At 50.4% G+C, this 19,486-nt stretch overlaps 1 protein-coding gene and 2 long non-coding RNA genes across 16 annotated transcripts in view; 2 read left to right on the plus strand and 1 right to left on the minus strand.

Annotated features, from left to right (window-relative positions):
• Positions 1 to 19,486, plus strand: part of TPM1 (tropomyosin 1) — a gene marked incomplete at its 3' end in the record, with an annotated part of 51,943 nt that overhangs the window by 17,232 nt on the left and 15,225 nt on the right. For 4 of the 14 annotated variants that reach the window (XR_014504836.1, XM_083413180.1, XM_083413178.1 and 1 more), the window contains exons 2-6: positions 805 to 3,017; positions 4,590 to 4,715; positions 17,259 to 17,392; positions 18,575 to 18,692; positions 19,177 to 19,247. Coding sequence is in view for 12 of the 14 variants with exons in the window: in XM_083413180.1 (XP_083269306.1) it covers positions 2,904 to 3,017; positions 4,590 to 4,715; positions 17,259 to 17,392; positions 18,575 to 18,692; positions 19,177 to 19,247 (563 nt within the window). Of the gene's footprint in view, positions 1 to 775; positions 3,018 to 4,293; positions 4,420 to 4,589; positions 4,716 to 10,656; positions 11,047 to 17,258; positions 17,393 to 18,574; positions 18,693 to 19,176; positions 19,248 to 19,486 lie in introns of those variants that run through there. The other 10 variants (XM_083413175.1, XM_083413176.1, XR_014504837.1 and 7 more) reach the window with 10 other exon arrangements.
• On the plus strand, positions 4,722 to 8,767 carry LOC310664290. The gene is made up of 3 exons (XR_014504870.1): positions 4,722 to 5,017; positions 5,077 to 8,266; positions 8,533 to 8,767. It is a non-coding gene; the product is annotated as an uncharacterized lncRNA (long non-coding RNA).
• The window catches only part of LOC310664293, a 99,446-nt gene continuing 88,310 nt past the window's right edge, over positions 8,351 to 19,486 (minus strand). Inside the window, exon 3 of the long non-coding RNA XR_014504873.1 lies at positions 8,351 to 8,364. This is a non-coding gene — a long non-coding RNA (uncharacterized lncRNA). The remainder of the gene's footprint in view (positions 8,365 to 19,486) is intronic.

Raw genomic sequence — 19,486 nt, forward strand, 5'->3', positions numbered from 1 at the left:
GCTAAAGGTGTAAATGGCAAAACACATAAAACAGTGTACAGTATATCAATAAAACCATTTAAATAACACATAAACAAAGCTGGCAGAAAGGCCTCAGAAGCCTTCCCCATCCGAATATGTATGGGGGAACATCTGTGCATGCTTAGAAACATTCTCCTCTATACAGAGTTAGACCATGAATCCATATGGCCTAGTATAGATTCTGCACTGGCTCAGACAGGAGGTTTTCACGAGCCAACATGGAGATGGCAGGACTGAACCTTCTGCACGCAGAGCAAATGCACTACTTCTACAGAACGGTCTGTCATGTAGTTCTACGTTCGAAGACTGAGAACTGTCACTGGGGTGGGGGAGAGAGAAAGATTGTGGGGTTGGGACCTCAGTTTCCTGCAGCAAAGGAAGACTGACTAATCCAAATCCTCTCCCATATCTTAAAACAGGGCAATAAACTTTACTCTGGAGGTTAACCAATGAATTCTGGGGTTGATTAATCAGCAAGGCAGCAAGTTAAGAGAGCACACTTGGTCTCTTTCTTTCTTTTACTGTTTTGTCTCTGGCATGTTATTGCAACAAGGAAATGTGGGGAGGGGGAAACAGAAATTTGTAACATGGCCTTTCCACTATAGCATTGTCTGAAAAAATTGTAAGTAGCATTTGAGTTGTGTGTACGGTACATTTGTTTCAATTCAAGCAATGGATGGGTTTTAAACTGGTTGTCCATCTAAGTTTTAAGACATGTTATTGCTTATTGCGTATTTTATTGTGTTTCTTTTAGTACAATTAGATCTTGCATTTCTCTCACAGCACAAGAGGGAAAACCTGAGACCCAGGGTCGCACCTGATGTGGTCCTCAAATGCCTTCTGAAGTTGCCCACTCTTCCATCCCATCAGGGCTCCTTTTTTCTGCTTCCTCATTTTGCCTGGATTTTTTATGTACATCTCATCACCCACACACTTTCTGTGCTTCTGCACACTAGTTGCTGGAAACTGCAGAAGGCGAGAGGCCTCTTGTGCTCAGGTTCTGCTTGCATGTTTCCCGCCACAGGCATCTGGTTGGCCCAGTGTTGTAGCGTGGGGGGAGGGCTGGGGAGGCCGTGGTCCAGGGGCCACCACAACAGGCTCCCTCATCAGAGCCTGGATCTGGCGTATGAGGGAGCTGCAGAGACGGGCAGCTTCCTTGCGCCAAACGCCACCAGCCGCAACTCCATTCCTGGGTTAAGCCTGACCCGGGGGTGCAGAGGAGAGTAGGCAGCAATGCTGCTGCCCACTTGCCTGGGCTGCAGCATGTGCCTGCCCAGCTGCAGCTCCATCCCCAGGTGAGGCTTGAGTGACCCAGGGGCAGAGAGAGGCTGCGGCATGCGAGGCGTCCAGCTGCAGAACTCTATAGCCGGGCCAAGCCTAGGCATTCTTACCGGAGGTAGTAGCCATGGTGGACATCAAAGCCAGGCTGTCCTGATTCCAGATCAGTTAATCCAGAACATTTTTGTCTCTGGCTCCGCCCACCATAGGCACGCAGCCTGTGGAAGGTTATGCCCAAGGGAGTGCAACCCTCAACAAAAGAAATTGCCTACCCTTCCTCTATAGAGCCCGGCTCTCTTTCCTTCTGTGCCACCCTCCCAAGATGAGGTAGATCAGGCTGAGGGAGGAGTGGCCCAAAGACTCATGTTTTATAGGTTATAAATGCCATATATAATGACTTTTGTTGTAATTGTGATGCTTAGCTTGTTTTTCATTGCTTTGTTAACAGTTCCATAGCTATTAACTGGTTTTTCAAAATTTTATTATAAGTATAGTTTTATTGATTTCCAGTACATAACAATTACAAAAGGGTGGGGAAGGCAAAATCCCAGCTTGCCTCCCTCCCCACTCCAGGACCAATCAGTCTATTTGAGTTTGCCAAACTTCAAGCTTTGATTTCAGTGGCTGCCGTTCTTCAGGGTTATCAGTAAAGTATTTTATAAAGCGATTGTAATTGTTTCACTGATGATTTGTTAATTATTTTATATGGTTTATGCTGTACTTGAGATGTTCTGTTAGGCTGTATTACGATATTCTTTATTGTTTGCAAACCACTTTGGGATTCATTTGAATGAAAAGCATCTAGGAAATACACTCAATTAATCCAAGGAAGTTGGAGAGCTTAATGGCTTGAGTCTGCCTTTGAACCCGCTTCCCCCTGGACTGTATAAAGGTAAAAAGAGCCTGGGAGGGGGGCGTCCATCGGGTCCATCACCCTCTTCTCACAAGATGCCCCAAAGGACGGGAAGGCGCAGGGCGCGCTGGCCACTTGCGCTCCGGAGGAATCTCCCGCTTCCGACGGCGGAGGTGGAAGGCAGCAAGGGGCCAGGCAGAGCCCAACGGCCGTCCATGGTCTTCACCCGCCTCCTGGGAAAGCCGTCCAGGCTGCTGAGGGCCATCCTGGGCCGCGTCTTGGGGGAAGAAGCAGAAGCGCCGTCGGGCCGCGAGGCTGGACGGAGGCTCCCCGGCAGCGGCAGCAGCGGCTCCTGCCTTCTCGCCCCGTCCCTCTTTGCCCTTATATAGGCATCTCTGGGATCAAATGGCAGGGAGAAGAGAAAAAGATGCGGAGGAGGAGAGGAGGAGGAGGGCTGGGGAGGCGGGCGGGCGGAGGAAGGGCGGCGCGAGCCCTTTCCCAAAAAAGTATTGGATGTCTCCAGGAATGCACTCGGCCCCCGGGGACGGCGGTACTTATCTGCCCGGCGCGACTGGGGAGGCGCTCGCACTTCAGCCCGGCCCTTCGCCTCCGCGCAGCCCAGCCTCCTCCAGGAAGGCAGCTCCAGACGCAGCAGCCAGACGCACAGGTCCGCCGCGCCGCCGCCGCCGCCTTCGAACCGGGACCTTCTTCTTCTTCCTGCCGCTGACCCCCGACCACCGCCGCCGCCGCCATGGATGCCATCAAGAAGAAGATGCAGATGCTCAAACTGGACAAGGAGAACGCCTTGGACCGGGCCGAGCAAGCCGAAGCCGACAAGAAGGCGGCCGAGGACAGGAGCAAGCAGGTGGGCGGACGCCCCGTCGGGGCCCCGCAGGGGAGAGGAGGGAGTTTGGAGTGGGGCTGGGGAAGGTGGGGAACCACCCCCCGAGAAGGCGAGGGGGCGCGCCAGCAAACGACCCTCCCGATTCTCGACGTGTTTCCTCGGGAGTAAGGTCCGTGGATCTCCAGGAGGTTCCAGACCGACGGGCTGCCTTCCCGGCGTTGGGTTTCTGGAGTGCTTTGTAAGAAAGAGGGCGCGCGGTGGGCCGTCGAGGAAATTTGCCTAAAGTTGGGGGTGTCTTTCTTTTTTGCCCCTGGAAGAAGCTGGGCTCACGGGAGAGAAGGGACCTGCACCTCCTCCTGGGGAAAGCAGTTGGCTGAAGGGGAAGGCTTCTGGACGGTGGCTCGACAGTAGCAGGCCCCGCTCCGCGGCTCCCAGGTCGTGGAGGAAGAGAAGCAGGGTGTGCCGTGGGACTTTTTGACACACGGAGTCACAGGCCGGCCTGCCAGCTTTCTGAGCGTCAAACTAGTTTCACTGCAATAAGAGGAGCAGAATCCCTACAGCAGGACCAGAAGCCTCTTTTCTCAGAAGTAAAATCCCATGGGGATGGGATTTTACTTCTGAGAAAAGATGCAGAAGGCCAGGCAGTGAGGCTGCCCATTGGGCTCAAGGGCCCTGATCCTGAGGAGGCATGCCTAGAGGATTGAGCCCACAGCCTCCCTGTGGGAGGAAGCCCCAACATTCCCCGTTCTGCTTGACTTCCAAGTGGGCATGAGGGTCCTTGCCATCAATCAGTCCAGGCCAGCTCACGCTTGTCATGACTAAGCCCCACTGAAAATAGTTACTCACAAATAACTTGTTCTGTTGGTTTCAGCAAGATTGACTAGTGATTAAGTATAGCTGGATTGGGATCCAGTTCAAATCAGGAACTGTCTCCCACCCCACTTTTTAAAAAGTGATCGCCAGAGTGGGATTAAAAAATAAAAAGAACAACCAAACCCTCTAAGTCAATAACTATATCTAAGCACAGGGTGTTGACTGGCCTGTGGATGGGGCTGAGTCCACGGCTCAGATCTGTTGCATCCTGCCTCACATGCCACTTGGTTAATGCCTTTTCTCCTGCTTCTGGTCTTGTCTGCCCATGTGATGGAGACCTTTAAAAATATTGTGCCCACTAATTCCAGGGTGGGGGGGGAGGAATCCAAGAGGGTGGCTGAAGGCAGGGCAATGTCCCTGGACACAAATGCATCTGAGTGTGTTGTCTGTCTCCTCCTCTTTTGCCTCTAACATGCGTGGCTAGTTGGAGGAGGACATTCTGCAGTTGGAAAAGCAACTGCGGGCCTCTGAGGATGAGAGGGACCGGGTTCTGGAAGAGCAGCACAAAGCGGAAGAGAGCCTGCTGGCTGCGGATGAGAAGGCCACCAAGGTACCGTGCTGAGAGGATGCTAACGGTTCTCCTTCTCTCCCTCTTTCCTCCTTCTCTCCTCCTCTGTCCACCTGTCCTTCTGCACCTGCACCTCTCCTGTGCGCGATCACCTTGCCTGCTGCACCCCCTTCTCCCACACGTCCTCCCTGCTTTCCCCACACCACAACCAGCTGGAGGATGAGCTGGTGTCTCTGCAAAAGAAGCTGAAGAGCACTGAAGATGAACTGGACAAATATTCTGAGTCCCTGAAAGATGCCCAGGAAAAGTTGGAGGTGGCAGAGAAAAAAGCTGCAGATGTGAGTACCCTTCCCTTTCCACCATCACACACACCACTAACATTTGGGCTGCCATCAGCCTATGTCATCTCTAAGGCCACCCAAGTCCCTCTTCAGGGCCAGGCATCTCTTGACATGGGCAGATGGGCAGGAACAGACCATTTTCCTTGCATGATGACAGTCACCCCGTCACCAAAGAGCATGGGTACCATTTGTTCATTTTGGGTACCTCCAAGCGTGTGAAGTGCTTCTGCTTCATAACCAAAGGGGAAAGATGTCTCTCGGGGGTCAATATGCAGGCAGAGGATGAAGGGATAATTGATGTTACATTAAAATCTTTGCAACTATTCAAAAGACACATATTGATACACATAAAACAGAGAAGGGATGTAAATAATTAGGGTTGTTGAGTTGAGGCTCCAATGCATATAATGGATACCCAGTAGGTTACCAAAAGATGTCTGTGCTTAAGGATTTAAGAGTAGAGGTAGACCAATGGTTCTTAGCTTCCAAGCCATCTTCTGGTTTTGAAAGTCAGAAGGTTTGTCAAGAAAACTACAGCTGTGAGAACTCAGCCCGGAAGGTGATACTTGCTGGGTCTGCAGTCTGCAGGAGATAGATCCAGAGAATAAGCATCGGGGTTATATATAGCTCAGCACTTTATATGGTATGGGTGAGAGCTGCACCCTTTGCAGCCTCTCATTCCGCCCACCTGTCTAACCCTTGACGAGTATTAAATAGTCCCATGCATGTAACTCTCAGACATTTGTAGCTCCCCGTCCATTACGGTGCAAGGGAAATTCTTTCCAAGTAAAGACGTCCTCCCAAGTTTAGAGCGGGTGATGCACATCCCAAGCAGATGATGTCACTTATATTTCTCTCATTTGAAAAATGGTGGCATAACTTCCATATACATAAGTGGTTTTAGAAAGAATGGGCAAAAGTGCGGTGTTAAATGAAGACGATCCAGTGCAAGTTGGAAGACAAACTTCTTTCTTATTTCTGCTCAGTCCATTGCGTAGGATTAAAAAAGAAAGTCTTGTGCCCAGCCTAGAAAGGAATCTGTTTGACTTAATTTCAAGCCATAGAACCACAGAATGACTCTTCGTCTGAGAGACAGGCTGCGTCTAATCTGGTTCAGATGTGTTTCCCCCCGTATGTGGCATTCTATAGATGGAAGTCAGCATTCCAGCCAGCCGGTTTATTTAACTTGTTCAAAGGAACCGCATATAGATCCAGGGGAGATATTCCTTATAAGGAAAAGAATGCAGACTATTTTGAAATGGCTTGTCTCAGATGAAGGCTGGGGAGAGCTGAGAAATGCTACTGGATTCTCAGAAGGAGACTCTTGCCGTTTCCCTTTAATTCAGAAAGCAGGCACATTGGCTTGCAAATGTTGAAAGGAAAGTGAGAGCTCCTTCCCCATCTTTTCCCATCCTGTACCTTTTAGGTGTGTGGTTTCTTTTTGTAGAAAGCAGCAAAAGGAGATGCAGTGCTGATTGATCTAGAAGGCCAACTTGCCTAGAGAGGAAATAATTTCCTGGATTGATTCAGAAAAATGCTTAGGGAAGGACGGATGTTAAATGAGTGTGCATGAGGAAGGGCTCCCTGGAGTGAGATCACCTTTACCGGCTGGGATTGGGCAACTGCGGGGACATTAGTCATGGGCAAAGCAGACGGCAGTCAGCCTCCAAATCACTTCCTTTGAGACACACTGGTTTGCCTGTAGTGGGAGGGAACGGCTTAATGAGTAACTTTAGGGTGTTGCTATCCTGTTCCCTGCGTGGCCTCCGCCAGTCAGCAGAGTCTTGGCAGGTGCCCTTTTACTGTAAAGGTGTGCCCCACTGTTCTAAATTGTCACAGATCCTACTTTCAGAAGCCTTCACTGCCAGAAAGCTGTAGTACAGGCAGCCCCATCTGAACTTGCTCTGCTTTGAAAACTATGTTTGCTATCAGGAGAGACACACACACACACACACACAGAGAGAGAGAGAGAGAGAGAGAGAGATCAGTACTACACGTGCAGCATGTTGACTCAGGACGAGTCCCACTGAGTAGATTGAGTGGGGTGGGGCTTGCTGGCTGGTAAGTGTTTAGGGGTTGCAGCCTTTCAGTCCAATCCTATACTATTATACTCAAAAGTAAGGTGAGTTGAGTAATCCGGGGCTTACTCCCCAGGTGCATGAAATGGCAGCTGAAATCTGCCTGCTTCATCTGCCTGCTAGTTATTCCATCCTCCACTTCTGCCCTGAGTGCCTGTGTGTGTTTTGAAGGCTTCCTCAGGAGATTTATGGAAATCCAAAATGGCCATCCGTGGGGGGTTTCCTCCCTCCCAGGAGGGTGAGCAGGCCAAGTTCCTTCTGGCTTCTGAACACAGCTTTCAACTAAAAATCAATTTGGATGACCAGAACAATATTTTCCATGTGCCGACCTCCATAGGATATAATTCTGAACATGTGGAACATCCTGTCTTGTGGAAAGGAAACTGTTATAATGAAGAGGGCTAAGCAGCTTCTCTCTTTAAAAAAATACCCTCCTTGCAGACTTCTCCATTCATTTTTAAAAAGAGGCATTTTTAAAGCAAACAACTGAAGCTCAGTTTAAATATGAAGCTGTATTTAAAAGCAGAAACATCTACATGTAGAAACAACTAGTGCGCCAGAGCCACATGCCACAGACTGGATTCCTGGCGTACTCCTGTTGCTCACACAGTCACCAGAGACGATGCAGCTGGTTGGGGCTGAAAACCTGGCAGAAGGTTCTGTAGATGCTAAGTGCTCAGTCCAAGCCAGGTAGGTTGTCGAATTACTGGGTTTTAAATATATATATATACCTGGTTTCATGCTTAAACCAGGACTGAGGAGGAGCTGATTCTGCCATAGGCCAACACCCACCACACCCAACTTGGCGACTCATCTGACCGAGATTTGAAGCCAAAGTTTAACTGAAGTTGCAAATTCTAGTCAAATGGAAACCCTGGCTAGCCTTTGTCATAGCTCATATCAGTAGATAAGGTAGGAGTGAGGAAACCACTCCCTGTGGCGGAGCAGAAAAAGAGAAGCCCATAGCTCAATGGCAGGCACTCCTGGTTTTTGCATGTAGAAGTTTGGTGATCTGGTCGTCGCCCCGGGTTTTGAACTAAAACTCCCATCAACTCCAGCCAGCTGGGCACCAGACTGGCAAAGCCTGCTTTAAAGGATTCTTGCCTGAGACCCTGACAAGCTGTTGCCATTCAAAGACAGCAGTACTGGACGAGATCAGGAGTAGGCAGGCTTTAGGATCTGCTTTCATTTTTTTACCAAACCCCCAAAACCAGCCAATTGGAGTCAGTTACAAAAGGCATCCTTTTAGAATTAGCCACCTGGTTCTGCAATCAGAAGGAATGGTGATGGCATAAGGCACCTCCTTGACTGCCCTTCGACTGTCCTCCACCATGGTTTTTCTGGTGGTGCCAAGAATCCCACTGTGCCTGTTGCAAACTCCTTGGAGATATCTGGAGTATTTTGGACAGCACTTTAGCATCCTGCTGTCACTAAGCACCCCCTATCCTAGAATGACTCTGGAATACAGTGGTACCTCGCAAGACGAATGCTTCGCAAGACGAAAAACTCGCAGAATGAAAGAGTTTTTCATTTTCTGAGTTGCTTCGCAAGATGGATTTCCCTATGGGCTTGCTTCGCAAGACGAAAACGTCTTGCGCCTTTTTTTTTAAACCACCAATGCATTCCTATGGGAAACCATCAATACACAGTGGTGCTTCACAAGACGAAAAAATTCACAAGACGAAAAAACTCGCAGAACAAATTAATTTCGTCTTGCGAGGCACCACTGTATGGAGTGTTCAGCTCAAGGGGATTCTCTGGTTTGACATTCCCTGTGTTTCAGCCAGTATTCTTCCTAGTTTTCTCCAGTCCAGCAAGTCCTGCTCCTTCCCCCTTCCTGTTTTCTCAGGGGGCGGGGCACAATTTTTCCATTCCATTTGCATTATAACACAAGCATGTTCAGAGCCAATTTAAAACCTCTTTGCTCTTTCCCAAATAGAAGGAAGTAAAGCCCCCTTCCCCCACCGAACACACCTAAGCATACTTTTCAGAATTCATGCAAGTTCTCTAAGCCTTCCCTGCAAACATAGACCAATATAGAGATGGTAATAATATTGGTCTACCTTACAGGACTCTTGTGAGGATTGGTGAGATAAGGCATGTGAAATGATTTGAATGCCAGTAAATGCTAAGTGGCATTAAGGCCACAATCCTAAAAACCTAAGCAGCTTTGTCCAGAATCTAACTGGCACTAACTGGCAACAGTTCTCCAGGGTTTCAGACAATAGAAATCCCAAAGCTATACCTGGTGGCGCCAGGGATTGAACCTGGGGCCATCTGCATGCAAAGCCACTGAGCTCCACCCTTCCAGACTGAGGAGTAATATCCATCAGACACAACAGGATTTGCTTCTGAATAGACATGCATAAGATTGCACTGCATATCTCCCATAATGGTTTCCAGAAACGTAGACAAGCACCTTTCATTCTCATGTCCTCCCATTTCATTTGCTTTGTTATGGTGGCCTTTTCGCAATCTCTGTTGGTGGAAGTCTGCCTTGTTTTTGCATATCTGGCTCTTGCTAGGTAGCCTGCTAAACAATTAATGCTGGGAATCTTTAGCAGGCTCAGTCCCTGGTAACTACTTCCTACGGTGCTTCTGTGACAGCTGGCAGCTGGCGCAACTCTTTAGATGGTTTAAAGCCAGGAAATGTTGCTGTAGTATCACTCTGAGCCAAAGCATCTGTCCCTGGGAGCACAACACCTTCCACCTTGGAAGTGCTGTGAATCTTTGACCACCAGGTGGCACTTGTGCACCTTTTCTGGAAAGTCTCCATTCACTTCCACCCTCCCCCTTTTCTGCTGCAGCAAGCCCCCAAACCTCTCACCCATTCCTGCCCCAGGGCATTTTGTCTTAGTACAAAGAGGAGAGAGAGGCTGGGGCTGGGGCGGTTCCAGGAGAACAGGCCTGGAACAAAGCCGCTTAGTCCACCACAGCACAGGAACAGGGCCAGGTGACCCTTCCTTGCTACCCAAGCAAGAGTCATGTGGGTCAGGGGGCAGCATCTTGGGAAATGCGAGATCCGGCTGCATTCAATACCAGGTTCTCTCAACTTGTGTCAGAGCTATTCCACTTCAGGTAGCAAGGGAGGGCTCACAGGACAGGATTGTTCCTCCATGTGCAAAAATGGTTAATATATTTACTTGGTTAATAAATTCCACTACTGATACAAAAACATCTAGATAGCTATAATGCCCCTGAAAAAAGGCTAAGGCATAACCCTGACATGCTAGATTTATTGATGCAGGGATTTGAGGTGTTTGTGAAAGAGCATCCCTCATGCAAGCTTGACCTGTGGTACAGTCCAGAGGTCGCCTGCCTCTTCAGGGCCATGCACTGCGGAAATATTTGATTGCAGAGAGGCAATCAAAAACAGATCACATAGCATGATCCCAGAAGAGTTTACTCCGCTGTAAGATTTTGTGGACCTTGCAAAAAAAGTATGTGAGGAACTGTGTCTGCATGCAAACTGATCACGGACATGCTTCTTGTTGTTGGTGGTGTTTAGTCGTGTCCGACTCTTCGTGACCCCTTGGACCCCATGGACATGCGTACTCAGTAGCAAAACCCACTGCTTTGAACTAGAGCTGGACTCACGCCCGAGGAATTCTAGGAAATGAATTCCACTGGTTTTATTACAATCCAGCCGGATATATATATGTAGTATTGATTTTTAAAAATTAATAAGGAGAGAGGTTTACTTCCAAACTAACAGTGTAAAAGGGGTGCAGGTCTCCACATATAACTTTGGCGAGGAATTACGCAGCGCGATCCGCAGCGCATTTCATCCGCAGGAAGTCCCGCAGATCTCGGTGATGCTGGTTGGGCTTGAGCGGTTCTTCAGGCGCTGAAGATGCGGCTTACTTGCGAGTAAGTGTCCGCGCAGCCCACTGCAGGGCAGGGCGCGGCTCCGCGCCGAGACGCGGCGTCTCCAGGCGGCGCAGGTGGGCGCTGGCGGGGCCGGGAAGGCGGACTTCCGGAGGCGGCGAGGCGGGAGGAGCCGGGGTGGGCGCCGCCTTGCCTCCTGGCCTTGCGCCGCGCTGCTTGCCGGTCGGCCGCGGCCCGCTTCCCCTTCTGGCAGCCTCGCCTCCTCCTTGCTCTCTCCTGCGGTGCCCATGGCGGCGGGGCTCAGCTCGCTGGAGGCCGTGCGCCGCAAGATCCGCAGCCTGCAAGAGCAGGCGGACGGCGCCGAGGAAAGGGCCGGCCGGCTCCAGCGGGAGCTCGACGAGGAGCGGGCGCTGCGCGAACAGGTAGGCGGCGGCGGCGGCGGCAGCCATCCCCCGAGCATCGCGCCGGGCGCCGCATTCCCAAGGGCGGCGGCCGCCCTTCCTGCGCCTTTGCGCCTCGGCAGCCCCCGATCCGGGAGCTCGACGAGGAGCGCGAAAAGGGGGTCTTTCTCTTTCCAGCTCCCGCCTCGGATTTCGAGCAAGGAGGGACTTGGGGAACCCCGATTGGAGTCGGCAGCTCCTCGGTTGCCCTTCCATCCCGGAGGCAAGAGGGAGCCCCGTTCCCCGCCGCGGGCCTCGTGCCCTTCGCGCTTTGCAAGGCGCGCCTCCCCAAAGCTTCCTCGGGAGACAAAGGGGGCTGCCGGGGATGCTGCGATGGCCTCGCCTCGGCGAACAAAGGCGGCGCTTTGGGGAAGTTCCCCGCAAGATGCAAGGGGAGCCTGGCGCGGCTTCGACCGAGGCCGAGGAGAGCCTTGCAGGAGCCGTTTTGGGCTCCGGGGGCTCAGGCTCGGAGAGGAAGCGTAGCTAGAGGGAGTTACCGTTTAGGATTGCTTTGCGCGTCGTGGCAGGTCTGCCCCGCGTGCCCCTGGAAATCTGAATTGGGGCAGCGCAAAACCCACCTTTACACCTCTGGGATGAAGAGGGCGGGGCTCTGGGCACAGCGAGGGGGTTCTAAGTGTTTCCTTTTTTAAACGGAGTAAAATCCATGCAAAACAGCATGGTTTGAAGGACATGAATTAATGTGCACACTTTGATTCCGGTTTATCCGGACTTCCTTGTAAGCAGCAGAAATTGGCATGCCAGCCTCATAGCCTAGCCAGAAATTTGCCTGATGCCAAGTGGGACCATTTGAGCATCCTGGCTTCAGTATTGGCTACAAGGGCTCCCCAGGGATTTGCACAGGAGGTTTTCCCAGCTCTGCCTGGGCCTACTAAGGATCGAACTTGGAACCATCTGCCTCCTAAGAAGGGGCTGCTCTGCTCCTCTGAGCTAGGGCCCTTCCCTAAGGGGGGGGGGTGTTAGATGATGCTCAGAGACTTAGTCAACGCAAACCAGAAATCCTTTAAAGCTAAGCAGCGACTTGAATTCCTCCCCAACTTAATATGATGCAGTGGACAGAATGCTGGGTTTAACTTTTCTCTTTAAAATGTTGGGGGATTTGTTCCCATGGGTGTAGTCAGGGGGGTGGGGGGGCCTGCACCCCCAATCAAGTAAATAAATAGAAATAACTAACTGACCAATGTCATTGCAGATATCTTGGTTCTGCCCCTGCAACAAAAGCCTGCCTCCGCTAAAATAATTCCTGGCTACATCCAGGTGCCACTTAGAATTGTAGAATGGGTCGTGGGTCCTTTCCCACTCTGATTCATAGACTTCGAGAGGCATACATACAGTCCAACCCCCTACAATGCAGGACCCACAGCTAAAGAATCACTGATATAGGTGGCCATCCATCCCCAAAGCACCATCTCTGTGCACATATTCCACTGCACCCAGCCCCGAAAGGCAGCTGAACATTCATTTTGGCATGTTCCTGATAGAGGGTCACAGTATTGGGTGCAAACCACATTGTGTGTTATGCCTGTGCAAATGTGTTGACTAGAGGAGGGGTGAGGACCCTTTGGCCCTCCTTAAGGTGTTGGATTCCATTCCCCCATCAGCTGCAGTCATCAACAAGGTCAGGGATGATGGGAGTTGTAATCGGGCAACATTTGAAGGATGTTCCGCACCCCAGACTAGAGTTCCTTCTCAACGAACATCAGAAGAGTCCTGCCGCTGGATCAGATCAAAGAGCATAAGAATAGTTTTGCTGGATCAGGCCAAAGACCCTTCTGGCCCTACATCCGTTTCTCACAATGGCCCATCGGATGGCCGCCTCCTCCTATGGAACGGGAAAATCATGTGTCCTGCCAGTTCTCTTAGTAGGCTAGCAAAAAATAGCAATAGTGATAAAAGCCTTCTGCAGAGCAGATGGGGCATCGGGGTGCTGGTTATGGGAAAACATTTCCCTCCCTCCCTTCTCCGTGGCCAATGTGGGAATGAAGTGGGCTGATGGGGGGGCAGACCATTCATGCACCCCCATGGCATTCCTTGTTGCCTGCCAGGGGAGTTGCTCAGCCAAACTTTGGCCCTCCAGGTGTTGCTAGAATACTGCTCTCCACCTTCCCTGAATGCTGGCCATGCTGGCTGCCAGGTGTGCTGGGTTTGGGGAGCCCTGGCAACATCTGGAGGTCATTGCTCCTGCCCTGACTCTCCTAATCTGGGAGAATATGCTCCCACCTTTTGTTGTGTCCTTTCCTGGTGTAAGGAATGGCTTTGCTACTCGACACCACAGCTCCCTGTGGCAGATAATTCTGCAGGTTATCAGTGTACTTAAAATGACAAAACTCTCCCGCAACCACCCAGTTTCTTTGGATTGTGACTCCTGCCCTTTGGTATTTGCTGAAAGACAAATCTCCCTTGTCACTTTCTTCGTATGCCACCCATGAGAGAGCCCTTCTGGGTCAGCCTTTAAAGGCTTCTCTAGCTCATCATCCTGTTTCCTGTGGTAGCCAACTTCCTGGGGGTCCACAAAGGAGGTAGCACTCTGGTGCTGTTGCTCCCCAGGAAGTAGCATTCAAAGATACATTGCCGCAGAACATGGAGATTCCACTTAGCCACCATTACTATTGAAAAAGACCCCTATTTTCCTGCCCTGCTTTTGGTGCAACTTTCTCTTCATCCAGGTTGTTAGTGTGTGGTTGTGCTGCCTGGGCTGCAAATTCTCAAGCATGCTGTCTGAGATTCACCCACAAAAGAACTCCGCCTTGAGCAGGTGCAGCTGGTGACTCAGACATCATGGATGCCTGGGTGATGGGCAACTTCCCTGAGCATTGCTAGCCAGTTTCACTCAAGCTGTGATCCTGTGTTCATTTACATGGGAATAATCTCCCTTCACTTCTACGTAAATATGCATATTGATGTTGGTACTATTTTTTTTTTAAGAAAAATCAATGTGAACATCTTTGAATCTGGTTTCCTTTGCTACAAGGCTGAGTTTCACATGGCTGCTATGCACAGGGTTGCCATACAGGTGTTCAGATCAGGACTTGTTTTGTTTTGTTTTTTAAGACACAAGCTGGGGGGAAAAATGGCACCTGCAACAAAATACTCAGGATGCCAGCAGCTCCCTCCCACCTCCACTTCAAACACATCACTTCTCTCAAAGGATCCTGGGAATTTTTAGTTTGCTAAGGCTACTGAGAGGTGTTAGGAGAGCCCCATTCCCCTCCCAAAGCTACAGTGATTTAACAATCCCTCTTCTCGGGGAACTCTGGGAGCTGTAGTTCTCTTGAGGGGAATGGGGGCCTGCTCACAACTCTCAGCACCCTTAACAAACTACAGCTCCCATGGTTCTTTGGGGGAAGCCATGGCCATGAAAAGGGATGCTTTAAGTGCATAGTGCAGGTGGGGCCTTCATTGCTGTTCCTGTTTGCCTGCTGGGCTCCTGCCCTTTTCTCTGCAGCAAACATTTAGTTGGGCAGGTGCCGTGTGGGGTGGACGCTTGACTTAAGGGCAGGTGACCCACTTGTTTGCTTAATCACCATGCAAAGCAGAGGGAGGCGGGGATGAGAAGAGGAGGGGCAGGGGAAACCCGAAGCCAGGGCTGCTCCGGGATGTGGGCTCTAGATGGAGCAGGACTCCAACTCCTGCCGTCTCTGACCATTGGCCATGCTGCCTCCTGGGATTCCAGGTTTCCCCATCCCTGACTTAGATGGTTTTGCAATTCAGGCCGCAGTCCTATGCCTGGGGGTTCATCTCAGCATCTGAGAAAACGTTGCTTGTTAAGGAAGCCTTGTATGTATATTTTACATTTTTCTTGCTTGCTTGTTTCTCCAAAGAGACTGGAGGCAGCAAATAGACAGTAGTAAAAACAGATTAAAGCAAACACGATTCCTTTAAAAAAAAATATATCCCCCAAAACACATGTCCAGATCAACCCATTTAACAAATTCCAGCAGCATGAAAATGATGTAGAAGCCATCCTTGGGTGGGTGGGGGGTGGGGATATATAATCAACCCAAGGACTTTTAAAGCCAAGGTCGTTGAAGTAAGTCCACAAAAGTTGATAGTCTGTAAAAATGTTGTCAAGCCTGCTGCAGAATGGCAGTGCAGGGCTGGAGAGCAGGCAAGCGCTTAAAGGCCAGGCTGTAAGAAATGGCCAGTGTATTGTGCAAATTCCAAATCCTGTGAGGATACTCCTTTAAAACACAGAGATCAGGTAACTAGCAGAGTTGTTGAAGGGGAGTCTCTGCAGGGTGGAGGGTGCTGTTCCCTTCCCATTCACTTCAGAATGACGACTGGAGGGGGAGGGAAATAGTTGCTGTCAAGCCCAGCAGCAATCATTAATCCCTGGTCTTCTCATAGTGAAACTATGAGCAAACACAGACCAGAAACTTGTGTTTATCGGCTAGCCCTGGGAGTGCCCCTCCGGTGTCATGGGTAGTTTTCTTTACCATATAAGGAAAAGCCCTGCTTTGCAGAAGGAGGGGGAAAAGGCGGGGGGGGGGGGAGGGAGAGCAAGGCCATAATTTTGGGACTTTCAAGGAAACTACATGCAAGCCTCTGCTGACTTTCTGCTTTGGGAACAGGAAGTGGGATACTGACCTTTAATCACTGCAGACTGCAACTGGGTTGAGATCAGTTTTGATGTAATTATTAACTGGGCTGCCTAATCGGTTTTTTCCCACACTTGAGACCAGGGTTGTTTGCCAGTTTTCCCCTCCCCAGAGATGAAAGTACTGTAACACTGAGAGCCTCAGAAAGCACACATGGACTCTGCCATGCCGGCCCAGGAAGTAATTCTGTGCAGGCCCCACCCAAGTGAACAGGAGCTCAGTGCATTGAAATGTGGCGTCGCCCTTTTGACTTCCAGAAACTTCTATTTATTCCTGATCTTTTTGCACTGATGGAGCTCCTAAGCAATAGTGAGGCTTTTGCATCAAAAACCACAGCAACTGACTTTGCAGAAGAACATGAAAATGTGGCTTAGGTTGCAGTCCTAAACCCACTTCCTAGTGAGTAAGCTCTGTTGCACACAGTGGAGTTTCCATCAAAGTTGACATGTCGCTGTGAACTTGTGGAAGTATTTAAAATTAGGTAGTCTGGTTTGCTCTTATTTTATGTTAGAATAAAAATTGTAGGGAATGGCATTCCTTGCAAAATAAGTTGTATAAAAAGTATTGAATTCTTTCCCCCTCCCTGATAGGATCATATTTGGCACGGGGGCCACACACAAGTTGGGTTGGAGCTACTGACTGGTGCCCTTTCTGGCACAGAGGATCTGAGAGTGCAGGCCACTTCCCCATGCGCTGTGGTTTTTTCTCTTGCTGACTTAGCTGAGGATTCAGCATCAGCCCAGCCCTGGAGAATCAGCCAGGAGTCTGAGCTGTCTCTTTGGGTCGTGTCCAGGACTCCCAGAAACTCCCATGGCTTATGCCCTGCAGAGACCCCAAAGCTTTTCATGGGGGAAATGCATTTCCGTCCTTACTCCATGATTTGAGCAAAAAGTCTGGAAGTATATCAGGCTGGTGCGAAGGAGAAGACAGCTCTCTGCCCCAAGAAGTTTGCAATCTGGAATGATGGTAGCCAACGTGGTGCCCTCTAGAACCTGGAGGAGTTGCAACCAGGGCAGCACATCTGTAAAGGGCAGCTGCTGGGCCTCGTCTCTCCACCCTTCGTGTTCTTGCCCTTGATCTATAAGACCCACCCTTCACGTTTTAACTCTAAAAGATGGGGGGGGATGTCCATTTCCTTTGACTGTCGATAAGTGAAAGTGGCTCTTGATCCCTCGGTGCGTGAAGGATCAGACTGCCTGAGATGTATCATGAAGTAACTCGCATGGAAAGGAAAGAGTTGAGAAATAATCTAACAGATTAGGCAAGCAGTGATGGGGACACACAGGGCCACAGTCTGCTTTTTTAAAGAATCCCCTACTTTAATAATTGGTTTCTTATTCTCTGCTAACCCCTCAAAACACCACTTTCCCCTATTTTGTTTCCCTCTGCTCCCCCCCCCCCCAGTCTGGCCCCCTCCAGATGTTTCAGACTTACAGCTCTGGGAGTTGTAGTCCAAAACACCTGAAGGACGCCATGTTGGGGGGGAAGCTGGCTGAGGTCTCCTTTCCTCTTCACAGTGTGCTTCCCAACCACCTCTTGGGCTCCCTCAAAAGTCACGGCTTTTTCCTTTCTCCGCAGGCTGAGAGCGATGTGGCTTCTCTGAACAGGCGTATCCAACTGGTAGAGGAAGAGTTGGATCGTGCCCAGGAGCGCCTGGCAACAGCCTTGCAGAAACTGGAGGAGGCTGAGAAGGCGGCAGATGAGAGCGAAAGGTGAGGATAGCCCTCCTGTTGTCCAACCTCAAAAAAACATAACAAAAACACCTCAGTTGGGAGGCAGGAGCATAGCAGCTGCTGTGGCCTGGCCTGCCTTTTAGCCTCGGCTGTGTTCGGCCACGCACCCTACTGCACAGCATATCTTGGCAAGAGGGCACATAGGGAGGAGGGGTACCTGAATGGCATCTTCACACATCCATATCCTCCCACAGTTCCCTGAGAAGAGGGATTGTTAAACCATTCTGGGAAATGTAGCTCTCTGAGGGGAATAGGGATCTCCAAAGTGCTCTCAGAACCCTTAACAAACTACAGCTCCCAGAATTCTTTGGGGGGAGGCCATGACCTTTTAAAGTAGTATCATTGTGCTTCAACTGCATGGTGTGAATGTGGACACAAGCATACATACATGCACACGCACTCCGACATGGGGCCCAGTCCACCAGGGTATTCTTTTATTAAATTTCTCCAAATTTATACAGTTAACCCCCCCTTTGTGTGCATTTGAGGCATGCATGACCACTGACCCGCGCACCATTTTCAGCCCCAGAAGGGCATGGGGCTGGCTTACACAGTCCTCTTGATGCATACAGTGCCTCAGAATGACACCCCTGTGCAAATGGGAATTCCCTGAACACTGTCTTAAAAAAAAAAAAAAAGGAAACTAGCAAATAGCCTGTTGTAAGTAGCTGTGTGTTTTGAAGGGAAGTTTGTACCCTTTTACACCCCTGCAAAGTATTTGTGAGCAGAGGCTGAGCCAGTCGCTGCCAAGCGTGGAAGGGTGGCACCAAATTGTTCTTTCCTATACGAGTGAGTGGCAGCCATACATGTACTAGATAGCTGGACTATCTTGAAGTTTAATTTTGGTACCCAAAAGCGCAATGAGCTAGAGGGGGAAACAAAATTTCAGCCCACCAGTCAGGAAGGCACTTGTGGGAAGTCCTTAATAGTGTTTTAAAATTGTGGAAACTTCCCTAGCCAGAGAGATGGCTGCAGAAGATTTTGGAGGCAGGTGCTTTATACCCCAGGACTATCCAGGGAAGCATAAATTAGGCAAAATCAGAGAGGCTTACAGGTCACAGAAATAACTTTTTTGGGGGGTGAGGGGGAGCAGAATTGTTGAGACACAATGGGCCTTCAATAGCAAGCAGTTTCCCAACCCTTGTAATTCCTGCCTTCCAGAGGAATGAAGGTCATTGAGAGCAGAGCCCTGAAGGATGAGGAGAAGATGGAGATTCAGGAGATCCAACTCAAGGAGGCCAAACACATTGCTGAGGACGCCGACCGCAAGTATGAAGAGGTGGGTACTTGAGCGCAGCCGGGGGCCCTTGGGAGGTTATTCGGTTTGGCTGCTGTTTCCAAGGAGGACCAGTGAGGAGGGAGACCTGAGATGCTCTGCAGAAGGCATGGGGTGGCAGGATGACCCACTGAGAAGCAGCGAGGATCTGAGCGGAGAAGCTTTGTGGAGGAAGCCCACAAGAGGGGGGCGGAAAGTGATGCCTTTTGCCTAGCAAGCGTTGGAGAGAGTGTGCTGAAATTTCACAAGGGCAGGATCGCTGGGAGTTGTACACCACCTCCTGAAGCTGGGGACTTGACCTTGGCTTCCTGCCTTCTGAAATGGTCTCCCTCTCCACCTCCCTGTCTCAAGTACGGGCAGCACAGTTACTTGGGGCAACCTTCCCTGACCTGTTGCCCTCCAGATGTTGTTGGTTCTCCATCGCAGTCTCCATTTTGCTTCTGGACCCTGAGCCTCCCCCCTCCTTCTGCTTTCCCCATTGCTATAGGTGGCTCGTAAGCTGGTGATCATTGAGAGCGACCTGGAGCGTGCGGAGGAGCGGGCTGAATTGTCAGAAAGGTAGGGGCCACCTCCTGGCCGATTAAAAAAGGGCTCTGGGGTCCGTGTGGCAAGTGTGATTTATGTCGCAGTACATGAGTGGTGCGGGACGGTGACTGGCTATCTTCCAGCAGCAGCTGCGGGGGTCTGCTGCATGCCTTGGCACGCCTGAGTGTGTGTGCGTGTCGTTGCGCCTGCGTACGTCTGTGCGCTTCCGTGGTGTCTGAATCGTTTCCTCTGGGGGCCTCTCTTATTTGGTC

This window comes from Podarcis tiliguerta (genome assembly GCF_965153285.1).
Source record: "Podarcis tiliguerta genome assembly, chromosome: 14".
Taxonomy (NCBI): Eukaryota; Metazoa; Chordata; class Lepidosauria; order Squamata; family Lacertidae; genus Podarcis; species Podarcis tiliguerta.